Genomic DNA, 12,904 nt, shown 5'->3' on the forward strand with positions numbered 1-12,904 from the left:
CTTTATTTTAGAAAATTTCAAACCTACAGGAAGTTATGAATGACAATGAATGCTAGTGACCCCCTCTTTTAATTTCATGAATTGGTAACATTTTTACACCTTTGCTCTCTCTCTCCACACACACACACACACACACACACACACACACACACACAATTATTATTATTATTTTGCTGAACCTTTTAATTTTTAAAGTAGGTTGCAGACATTTCTTCATCTGTAAATACAGATGATTCATACAAAATAAATACAGAATAAATTCATCTATATTTTTAAGAAAAAAATATTCCCTGATATAACTGTAGTACTGCTATCAAGCTCAGGGAATTTAACATGGATCCAATATTTTATCTAAAAGAGAAGGTTACTTTCAGTGTATATCCTTTCCCTCCCCATTTTTAGAGACGATTAAGGTGAGGATTATAGCATTGTGTATTATTACCTGGAGTTGATCTGGATGAAATCTCATGGGGCCAAATTGCACATCAGCTACTGCTACCTGAAAGAAAAAGATCTGCTTAAAATTAAAAAGGAAAAAAAAAAAAGATAAACTTGCTTAAATGTTGCTCTCTCTAATCAGTGCCACAGATGAAAGTGAAATTTCTACTCTAGAGAAAAATTACATAAATACTTATTAGATGGAGAGAACCCAGGTTTCTCCTTATAAACCGCAGGAAAGGTGGAGCGCAGAGAAGGACAAATAAAATGTGTCTGCTCTCAGCTTTTCTTTTTCTAGCTGTGTGTGACTCTAAGTGAACTGCCCATCTTCAGCCTCAATTCCTCACTTGTTACAGAGATCAGGAGGCATATAATATAAAGAACCCCACAGATTAGACACTGAATGAATGCTGGGTCCTTCCCATGTCTACTCCCATCTTTTCCCTGACGGACAAGGAACCCTTACATCTAAAATGGCACAAAAATAATGAAATCCAGTAAGCAGAACCACAGGACATTTAGAGCCAAAGACCCCTTCTCTATACACAATGGTTATCAATAAATGCCTACTGGAAATTCCCTGGCAGTGCAGTGGTTAGGATTCCGCACTCTCACTGCTGGAGCCTGGGTTCGATCTCTGGTAGGGGAACTATAATCCCACAAGCCACACAGAGGAAAAAAAAGCTTATCTACTTGAGAACTTAAAACCAACACACAAAGATAAATACAGTATCACTGGGGACTTCTCCAGTGGTCTGGTGGCTAAGACTCCACGTGGCCAAGGCAGGGGGCCCAGGTTTGATTCCTGGTCAGAGAACCAGATCCACATGCCGCAACTAAGAATTCGCGTGCCGCAAACATAAAAAAGATCCCATGTGCTGCGCCTTAGGCAGAGCACAGCCAAATAAATAAATAAGTTAATAATTCTTAAAAATACAATGTCATAACCAAACCCCAACAAGTAATAAGAATCACAGCGCCAATGGAGAGCTCAGCTGGGTGCTGCACTAAGGGCTGAACATAGTTATATCTCACTGCATCTCTGCAACACGTTGGGAGTTCACACTGGGAATTGGAGGTTCCAAGTACTTTGTTTAAGGCCACACAGTAGCTGGGACTGAGCCAACCAGTCTGTTTAGTTCTATAAATTGTGCTGCAAGCCCAGGGCCACTGGAAGGGCTGGGAAGTCTGTGCGCTACAAAAGGAGCACAAGGGAGGGGGGGTGGAGGCTGAAATCCAGCCCCAGGCCATGAGCCCTGGCCCTGGGCTGCTACCCGGAAGAAGAGACACGTTTTTGCAGTTTCTCCAGAAACAGTGTGTGTGTTGGCAGGACTTCTACACTACCTGAGGCCTCTGGGTGATGGTATGATTTCAAACCAAAACCACAGCAGCAGTAGAACTAGATCTAGAAACCTCACAAGATACTTCCTACCTGCCTGCCCAGGTCCCATTTCTCCCCTCAAGCAGTGATCCATCCTACAGTAAATCCATGTAACAAAACCTGTGGAGTGACGGAGGACATCCGTGTCTACTTCTAACTGTGAGAAGCTGACATCTACTAATTATGGGACAAAGGCTCCGTTTCCTTGCTTTGTAGGAACCTCATCCCTCAGAAGGTGTAAGGATGAGGGTCGCTGCTCCTCTAGACCCGAGACTGAGGACGGATCTCTGCAGCGTAAAGGAAGGGTGAGCACGGACGTCCCATGGCACCGTCTCTCCTCTGGAGCTGGGCAGCCACAGGCCAGCCTCATTGGGAGCCACAGATGGATGCTAAAGCCAGAATTTCTGAGAGATGATGACCCAGGAGGCCCCAAGAGAGTCTCTAGAGAGAGAGGCACTCTGTATAGTCACTCTCACAATGCATTAGGAAGGAAGGCAAGAGGCACCAAGAGAGACCAAAGAACAATGAAGTTTTTGTTGTTTTTTATTAGGAAGTGAATGAAATCAAAGAACAAGAAATGACAGAAGCCTACTGCTTGAAGAAGACAGTGAAGCCACTGAGGAAGAAGGAAGAAAATGACAGGAAAAAGAAGGAAAATTCATTTTGCTAATTTTCTACAGTGTTGAGAGGTGGAGTTTCATGAAAGAAGAGAGAAAACAGTCAACAGGAGGGCTGTGCCACCGCCCAGGATAAAGTAGCTGCAACATTTGGGTCCTCTATGTTAACCACGGGCTGCAGCCTCTTACAAAGGATGCTCATGACATTTACTGTGAAGGATCAAGGAGATAAAAAAATAAAGTCTCAAAGGGGAAGAAAAAGTACTTATGAATAGCATAAAAATAGGTACCAGGTCACAAAGGAAACCTTAAAACATATTCCTAAAAACAAAACTTGTACAGTCTTTATTTCCAAACATAAAGCAATCAAACCAAAAATAAAAACATAAGAAACAGCCCCTCCCTGGAAATTTAGAAAATATTAACTCATGTAAGTGCTGGATCAGAGAGGGGAATGCAAACTCTACCTATAGATTACTTGGAAAATAATAAAAACGTGAATATAATGTAACGAGGCCTACAGGATACTAGAAAATTTTACTCAGAGGCAAAACTTAGTCTTAGATCTTTCTGTCATGAAACAAGAATTAAGTAAATATACTAAGCTTCCAATTCACTACATTTGAGAAAATCAACAGTTAAAACTTTAGGAAATGGGGGAGAGAACAATAAGTTAAAGGCAATAATTAGTAAAACTTTAAAATGCTAATGACTAGCTTGATTTAAAAAAATACATATATATTTGTATATAGTGTTGGTCACAACCTGAAGGACAAGATAAAAATATGGGCAGCTAAGGGCAAAAGTCCCACTCCTCCTGGGAAAACAATTCTGAGGACATGGTCTTCACCAAAAGTGGATGAAGGAACTTTTACAAAGGACAATGTCCCTTTATGATCTCAACTTATAAAAATAACTCACCATTGCATTAATTCTAAGAAAGAAAAGAAGCTCCAGATTGTCTTTAAAGATCTTAGATTCCACCTCAATATAATTTTAGCAGTGTCATTTCAAACATTAATGTCTCAGCAATTCTATTTTGTCATGAACACTGACTGTATTTACTTAACTTGACTGCATTCTAACCTTACATCCTGTCTACGGGGTATGTCCGGCTCTCAGGACCTCTGTTGAGCGGTGTCCCGGCAGGGCCAGACAGCTACTTACCATTGCCCCCCCAAAATAACCACCACCAGGAAATCTGATGACATTACTCAGCGAGCAGACGTCAGCAGCCGTTCCTCAGAGAGTAAACAACTTCCCAAGAGCTCTGGATTAGGGGATCGGAATGACTAGAATTGGTGGGTCCATTCTTTCTTTGTGTATCAAAATCAGAATCAAACTGACCTAATACTTCAGACCACAGCCCTCTTAATAATTTTTTATTTTTCACATTAATTTTAGAAGGGAATAGTCATTTTCAATTTTAATAACAGCTATTAGCTTCGAAAGCAACTGATACTTTTAGGTAATATAAAAACAACAGTATATTTGTGGGCTTATATTAGTAATTACACAAGGGGCTGAGTTAGTCTTTCAGGTTTTTTAATATTTATATGTTTGTTAAGATTTATTGTTAAATTGAGATATTAGATTAGGATGATGTTTGTACTTTAATAGTTTAAAGTAATTTTTTGTTAATATGGCTCATGGAAGTCTAAAATAAATTATTATTAGACACCTTGATGAACCACCTTTCAGTGGTTCTTTTGTTTGCCTAACTGACCTAACATCATGACCCTGCAGGGCAAAGTTACCATGTTATGAATCTTGGTCACAGTGGGGGAGGACAGGAAAGAGATATATAATTCCATCCTGTCTAAATATTCTACTCCCCTGACCCTCCCTGTCCTGTCCCTTGCCTGCTTTTTTTTTTCCCTGTAGCTTTAGTTCCCATTTCCCACACTACATATTTTGTTATCTTCTTACTGAAAGAGTGTCAATATTTATCTGCCTTATTCATTGCTAAATTTCCAATACCCAAAACAGTCCTTGGCACATGGTAGGCAGTCAAAAAATATTTCTGAATCAATGTTTACTCAACAGCTAATCTTTTTTAACCAATCATTTATCTAAAAATCATACTCATACAAGCTTATATATAACATGGGTATATAACAGCACTTCCAGGTTTCAGAGTATTTTCACTTATTAAAGGAACACAAAGAAAGGGAGGAATCTTCAGAAAAGCCTGAACACCAGGAACCACAGTAGAATCATGTGATCTATCTTTTTCCTACAACCCCTTATTAGAAACAGAAAGTTATGCTGGGATCAATTTATATTAACTGTTTACAAACCCAGGAACTACAGTAAAGATGTAAATCAGATTTTGTCTTCAGCCTAACTGTCCGTGCCCTCCAGGCTTGCCTGTGCAGCCAGTGGCTGTCTTGTCTGCCTCTCCCGGCAGAGTGGTAACTTCATCAACGGGGCACAGTCTGGGAAAGAGTCAGGTGTGTTCTTAGGTGGGAAGAGTCAAAATTAGTTTTAGACATTTGTGGACCACAAGCCATGCACAGAGCCAGGTACTAGCAGTGCAAAGCCCAAATAAATGCCCACACTGTCCTTGAGTGGTAGCAGGGGAATACGTAAATGATGACAATGTGGTGCAGGTTAAAAGAGAAAGAAGGTGTCTGAAAGTGAAAGTCGCTCAGTCGTGTCCGACTCTTTGAGACCCCGTGGACTGAAGCCTACCAGTCTTCTCCGTCCATGGGATTCTCCAAGAAAGAACACTGGAGTGGGCTACCATTTCCTTCTCCAGGAGATCTTCCTGACCCAGGGATTGAACCTGGGTCTCCCACATTAGAGGCAGACTCTTTAACCTCTGAGCCACCAGGGAATGTCCCTACCGTATGAGTAAGATAAACTCATTAACTCCATTGTATTGATGACCAAACTAAAGCTTCTCTGGAGGAGGAAATGGCAACCCACTCCAGTACTCTCGCCTGGAAAATCCCATGGACAGAGGAGCCTGGCGGGCTACAGTCCATGGGGTAGCAAAGAGTTAGACACGACTGAACTACTACCACCACCACCAAACTGAAGCTTAGAGCAGTATGGTTAAAGCGCTGGTAACAGATAATGGTGGCAACTGGGTCCAATTCTTGGGAGCTTAATTCTCATGGTCTTTTCATGATCTACTGGGAAAGACACCTGACCGTAATCTGTATCTAACTGAAACAAGACAAGAACCTGGAAAGCAGCATCCATCCACTCCACAAACCTTTGTTAAGCACCCACAAGGTATCGAACGGTTTCCCAGGCACTGGGCATTCGACAGACACCAGATAACATCTCTACACAGCAGGGAGGGATCTGATGGAGAATTTGGGCTGCTGTTTGGAATCAGAGTCAAGGAAGTCTCTCTGAGGTGGCACAGGGTGGCACTGTGGAAGGCGAGAATTGGACGAGGAGTCAGCCATGCCGGGAATGGACAAGGTGGCACCAGGCAGAGCACAGGACTTGGGGGTGAGACCAGGGGGACATCTGAGGAAAGGGATGAGCTCAAGGCCAGGCAGGAGCTCCAAGACGCAGAGCTCTCTAAGCCAGGACAAGAACCTGGGGTTTATTCTGAATTTCATGAAAAGCCCACCAGAGAGTTTTACCCAAGGGAATGATATGATCCGATTATTTTCTAAAAAGATCCCTTCAGCTACCTGTGGAGAAGAGTCAGTGGGATGAGAGGGGAGGCAGAGAGACAGGGATAAAGCTCTTGGAGTAGTAGTCCAGATAGGTAAGAGGAAGATGCTTGCTTGGCCTGGTAGTTGCCATGGAGATGGGTAGTTGAATCTGGAATATGTTTTGGAGATGGACTGATCAGGACTTGTTGATGAACAGAATACAACCAAATCCACTGATTCCCAGATCACAGCTGTCATAGCTGACTAGAAGTTTTGTATCAGTGTTGTGTAGAAATCTGGGGAGGGCATCCTGGAGAAGCTTGGTCTTTTCCAGATCCACCCACAAGATGGCACCAAGAGCTACCCTGAGGCAAAGCTCCCTCCTAGCTTCTTCCCCTGGTCCTTGTCTGAGGGCAATCTAAACATCCCATGCGTGCATACTAAGTTGCTTCAGTCATATCCGACTGTTTGCAACCCCCTGGACTGTAGCTGACCAGGCTCTTCTGTCCATGGGATTCTCCAGGCAAGAACACCGGAGTGGGTTGCCACTTCCTCCCCCAGGGATCTTTCCCACCCAGGGATCAAACTCGAATCTCTTTTGTCTCCTTCATTGGCAGGCAGGTTCTTTACCGCCACCTGGGAAACCCAATATCCACTTTCAATGTCCTATAGTCTCTTCTGTACACTTACCTACTCTTAATTTGCCCTCCAGTCAATTTACACAGCACATATTTACAAGAAGCCTTTTATGTGTTACCTCAGTTGGATTCCAAAATCAAGTCACAGGCTACAGTGAAACTGTTCAGGCTCTTTTTTCCCCAAACCCCATAGTGTTGGGCAAAAAATGGTGTCCGGATTAATGAGCTATTTAAAGAGTTTAACACAATTCCTGACAGTGAGTAATGTGCAGTAAATTCTAAATATCTACAGAAAAGGTTTTCCAAGAAGTTTTTGCTATGAAAGTATACTTTTACTAACACACACACACACACAGAGGCATTTTTAAAACTATATTTTTCCAAACAGCTATTTCTTGCAGAGCACTCAGGTAATTGCTAATAAGAACCATGAACATCATGATACCTTAAAATACTGTACAAAATAGGACCCACTTCTTAAATATTAATGTAGTTGGTACAGGGGACAAATCAAGGTTTTCTTGAAACCCTCGAAGAAGACTGACTGCCTCTGCAGGTGAAAACAGAAGGAACCAACCCAGAAAAAAATGAGGCTAGCCAACTGAAGGATAACCCAACCCATGTGCCTCTCTTTAACTGTGTCACTGAAATTTAAGAATCCCTCAAATCCAACAGCAGAAATCTGAGATGTAACATCACGGAGGCCAGACAAGAGTCTACTTCTCACCCATGCATGCCTGCTTAGTTGCTCAGTTGTGTCCAACTCTTTGCAACCCTCTAGACTGTAGCTTGTCAGGCTCCTCTGTCCGTGGGATTTTTCAGGCAAAAATACAGGAGTGGGTTGCCATTTCCTTCTCCAGGGAATCTTTCTAACTCTCCCGTGTTTCCTTCACTGCAAGCAGATTCTTTACCTGCTGAGTCATCGGGGAAGCCCACTTCTCCCCTAGATCCTCCTAAAAGAGGAGAGTGACCACTTGTATGAACTGGTCAGAATGAGAAGAAGGGTATACAGGGTGCCAGGGAGTGAGAAGAGAGACGCTGAGAACTCAGTGTTATTGACTCAGCTCCCTCCGAAAGAAACCCTGAATCCAGAAGGCACGGACGACGTGCAGACAAGAGGAACATTCCTGACCAAAGATTAATAAGTTAGCATCTTGCCTCTGTCTGGGACAAGTCTATTTCAGGCATATTTTCATGAACAGGTCATGTTTATCGCACACCCTGCACACCCAGACAGCAGTCCACCTTGTTCAGAAGGCCCGACAGCTGCCTGCCCGCTAGCTGACCATACCAGCCATCCAGAAGCAAACACCAGCCCAGGTTTCACCAGGTTCGCTTCATAAACCTCAATGCTATCTGAAGTGGGTTACACACACATAACAAAATGAATTCTCCACTATCACCCAAGTTTCCCTTCACCAGTATTCCTGAGGTGGAAGAGATAGGGGTTTGAACTCTGACCTCTCTCCCCTCAAAAAAAACGGTAACTTTAGGCAAGTTTCTTTGTTTTGCTAAGTCTCACCTGGAAAAAACAGTGGGGATGGGGGAGCCTGGTGGGCTGCCGTCTATGGGGTCGCACAGAGTCGGACATGACTGAAGCAACTTAGCAGCAGCAGCAGCAGCAGTGAAGCAGAAATGAGTAACAGATTTTCAGCTCTCTGAGCGGTGCCGGCATAGAACCATTATCACTAGTGAAAGCGGCTGCATACACATTCACAGTGCCCCTCTGTCTGGGACAAGTGCGTCCAGAGCAAGGACGAAATCCTTGCTAGGTGTGGAAGCCAAACACACAGGTGTTGGCAGAAAGTGGGCTTCCAAACTGAAAGCTATTTGAAAAAGACACAGAGTTAACACTGCTCATCCCCACCTCCTTCTTGTGTTAAATCACCAGACGCCCTGAACGCAGCAGTTCTCAACCTGAGGGTCTACTGTTGAAACCATCTCCCAGTCCTCTTTTATGAGGGCTATCCAGAGAGTCTCAGTAATGGGCCTACATGGTTTTGTTTAACAAATAATACTGGTTTCTTTAAAACTTTCTTTTGGAACATTTTTCACTACTAATTATGTCTAATTCCAAATTTCAAATAACCAGCTCAGAAAAATCCACGAAGAAGTCATTTTCAGTTTAGAAAACTGAACTCTGAGTTTCAAAAGAGAAACCACTGGGGAGAGGGAGGTATATATTAAATAATGAAGACAGTAACACTATCAACAGAGGTGAGCAACCCGTGGGGTAGATGAAAGCCTTGGATCCAGCATGGGGGTTCAGCATGGGGGTTGAGGGGAGAATGGCTAGAGCCTTGGGCCTAAGTCATGGAAAATCCCTGCCTCCCTATTCAGTGCTCACAGCAGCAAAGAGCCCAGGCGATAGGCTCCCCGGGGAGGCTGTCTTCTCCCAGGGCTGCTTCCTCCTAATGGTTTTAAGGTAAAATCTTGACCAGAAGTTGTCTGTTATTTGTATTTTTAAAATGCATATTTACAGCCTCCAAACTAAATATATATATACATATTTAATAATTTTATTTATTTTCAGCTGTGTGGGGTCTTCACTGCTGCTTGGGCTTTTCTCTAGTAGAGCGGGGGCTCCTCTCTAGCTGTGGTCTGCAGGCTTCTCACCGCTGTGGTTCCTCTTGCAGAGCACAGGCTCTAGGCACGCGGCCTTCAGCGGCTGCAGCTCCTGGGCTCCAGAGCACAGGCTCGACAGTCCTTTGCCTTTTCTAGACTACCCAGCAGTTGGAATCACACAAGTATGTAGCTTTTCCAGATTGGCTTCTTTGACTTAGTAATATGTATTTAAGGCTCTTCCGTGACTTCTTTGTGGCTTAATAACTCATTTCTTTTCAGTACTAACTAATATTCCACTGTCTGGATGTACCACAATTTACCCTTTCACCTATTGAAGGACACCTTAGTTGCTTCTAAGTTTTGACAATCATGAATAAAGCTGCTAAAAACATCCTTGTGCAGGTGTTTGCGTAGTGTAAGCTTTCAACTCCTTTGGGTAAGTACAAGGAGGGCAAATGCTAGATCTATGACAGGAGACTGTTTAGTTTGTAAGTGGCTGCCACCCTGCATTCCCTGCAGCACTGTTTACACTTCCCACCCCACCCCGGCCCACTGCACCACATCCATGTCAGCATGTGGTGGTGTCAGCGTTCCAGATTTTGGCCATTTAAACAGGTGTGCAACAGTATCTTACTGCTGCTGTAATCTACATTTCCCCTGACACATGACGGGGTGCATCTTTTCATATGCTTATCTGCTATCTGAATATCTTTGGTGAGGTGTCTGTTAAGGTCTTTGGCTCATTTTTTAACCAGATTATTCATTTTCTTTTTTTTTAAATTGGAGTATAGTTATTTCACAATGTTGTGTTAGGTCTTGCTGCAGAACAAAGTGAGTCAGTTGTACATAGACTCATCTCCCCTCTTCCTTGGATTTCCTTCCCATTTAGGTCACCACAGAGCACTGAGGAGAGCCCCTTGTGCTATGCAGCAGGTTCCCATTAGCTATCTATTCTATACAGAGTAGTGTATACATGTCACCCAGATTGTTCACTTTTAATTATTGAGTTTTTAAGACTTCTTTATATATTTTGGACATCAGACACTCTGACATAAATTGCAGCAATATCTTTTTTCAATCCATCTCCTAGAGTAATGGAAATAAAAACAAATGGGACCTAATTAAACTCAAAAACTTTCACACAGTAAAGGAAACCATGAACAAAATGAAAAGACAATCCACAGAATAGGAGAAAATACTGGCAAACAGTACAACCGACATGGGATTAGTCTCCAAAATTTACTAACAGGTCACGGGGCTTAATATTTAAAAAAAAATAAAATTAAAAAATGGACAGAAGACCTGAATAGCCATATTCAAAGAAGACAGATGGGCAAGAGGCACATGAAAATATACTCAATATCACTATTAGAGAAATGCAAATCAAAACTACAATGAGATAGCAGCTCACACCAGTCAGAATGGCCATCATCAAAAAATCTACAAACAATAAATGATGGAGAAGGTGTGGAGAAAAGGGAACCCTCCTAGAATGTTAGTGGGAATATAAATTGGTACACTCTCTATGCAGAATAGTATGGAGGTATCTTTAAAAAGTAAAAATAGAGCTACCATACTGATCCAACAATCCCACTCCTGGGCATATATCCAGAGAAAAATGCCAAGACACAGAGGCAACCTAAATGTCCACTGACAGATGAATGGATAAAGATGTGGTACATATATACAACACAATATTACTCAGCCATTGAAAAAAGAATGAAAATAATGCCATTTGCAGCAACACAGATGGAACACAGATGGACCAGGAAATTATCATACTATGTCAGTCAGAGAAAGACAAATATCATATGATATTGCTTACACGTAGAATCTAAAAAAAATTAAAATAAACTTATTTACAAAACAGATTGACAGATTTACAGAAAAAATTTATGGTTACCAGGGAGGAAGGGGGAAGAGGAGGGACAGACTGGGAGTCTGAGACTGAAATGCACACACTGCTATATTTAAAACAGATAAAGGAACTATGGTATGGCACAGAGAACTCTGGTCAATATTCTGTTATAACCTAAATGGGAAAAGAATTTGAAAAAGAATAGATACATGTTTATGTATATGTATAAATTAATAACTTTGCTGTACACCTGAAAAAAAAACAACATTCTTAATTAACTATAAAATACAAATTTTTTAAATGTTTGGTAGAATTCACTAATAAAACAATATGGGCCTGGGGCTTTCTGTTTTGGAAGGTTACTGACTACTGACCCAATTTCTTCAGTAGATAGGTCTATTCAGATCTATTTCTTTTCATGTGAGCTTTGGCAGATACTGTCTTCAAGGAATTGGTCTATTTCATCCAGGTAATCAAAGTGCAGACACAGAGCTGTGAAAGTATTCTTTTACTATCCTTTCAATTTCCATGAGATCTGTAGTGAAGTCTCCTCTTTCATTTCTGAAATTAGTAATTTGTATCTTCTTTCTTTTATAGTTAGCCTTATACAGAGACTAATACATTTTACTGATCTTTTCAAAGAACCAGCTTTTGGTTTCAAGGATTTTCTCTATTGATGTCTTGTTTTCAGTTTCACTGATTTCAGTTCTTGTCGTTCAGGTGCTCATTTGTGTCCGGCTCTTTGCAACTCCATGAACTGCTGCACACCAGGCTTCCCTGTCCATCACTATCTCCTGGAGTTTGCTCAAATTCATGTCCATTGAGTCAGTGATGCTATCCAACCATCTTATCCTCTGTTGTTCTCTTCCCCTCTTGCCCTCAGTCTTTCCCGGCATCAGGGTTTTTTCCAACGAGTCAGCTCTTCGCATCAGGTATTGTATTGACCACGTAAGTTATTGCATCAAACTATTGGAGCTTCAGCTTCAATATCAATCTTTCCAATGAATATTCAGGACTGATTTCCTTTAGGATTAACTGGTTTGATCTCCTTGCTGTCCAAGGGACTCTCAAGAGTCTTCTCCAGCATAATTGGAAGGCATCAATTCTTCAGCACTCAGCTTTCTTTATGGTCCAGCTCTCACACCTGTACATGACTACTGGAAAAACCAAAGCTTTGACCATAGGGACCTTTGTCAGCAAAGTGATAGCTCTGCTTTATAATATGCTGTCCAAGTTTGTCACAGATTTTCGCCCAAGGAGCAAGTGGCTTTTAATTCCATGGCTGCAGTCACCATCCGCAGTGATTTTGGAGCCCCAGAAAATAAAATGTGTCACTATTTCCCCATTCATTTGCCGTGAAGTGATGGGACCAGATGCCATGATCTTAGTTTTCTGAATGTTGAGTTTTAAGGCAGCTTTTTCACTCTCCTCTTTCACCCTCATGAAGAGGCTCTTCAGTTCCTCTTTGCTTTCTGCCATTAGAGTGGTATCATCTGCATATCTGAGGTTGTTGATATTTCTCCCAGCAATCTTGATTCTAGCTTGTGAGTCTTCCAGCCTGGCATTTAGCATGATGTACTCTGCATATAAGTTAAATAAGCAGGGTGACAATATACAGCCTCGATGTACTCCTTTCCCAATTTGGAACCAGTCCATTGTTCTATGTCCGGTTCTAACTGTTGCTCTTGACCTGCATACAGGTTTCTCAGGAGGTAGGTAAGGTAGTCTGGTATTCCCATCTCTTTAAGAATTTTCCACAGTTTGTTGTGATCCACATAGTCAAAGGC

General features: G+C 42.0%; 1 protein-coding gene across 3 annotated transcripts in view; it reads right to left on the reverse strand.

Moving 5' to 3' along the window:
* PDE8A (phosphodiesterase 8A) overlaps nt 1–12,904 on the reverse strand; it is a 145,153-nt gene that overhangs the window by 69,501 nt on the left and 62,748 nt on the right. For all 3 annotated transcript variants that reach the window (XM_040257495.1, XM_040257494.1, XM_040257493.1), the window contains exon 2: nt 443–499. In XM_040257495.1, the coding sequence (XP_040113429.1) occupies nt 443–499 (57 nt within the window). The remainder of the gene's footprint in view (nt 1–442; nt 500–12,904) is intronic.

Source organism: Oryx dammah, unplaced genomic scaffold (genome assembly GCF_014754425.2).
Source record: "Oryx dammah isolate SB20612 unplaced genomic scaffold, SCBI_Odam_1.1 HiC_scaffold_16, whole genome shotgun sequence".
In the NCBI taxonomy this organism is placed as follows: Eukaryota; Metazoa; Chordata; class Mammalia; order Artiodactyla; family Bovidae; genus Oryx; species Oryx dammah.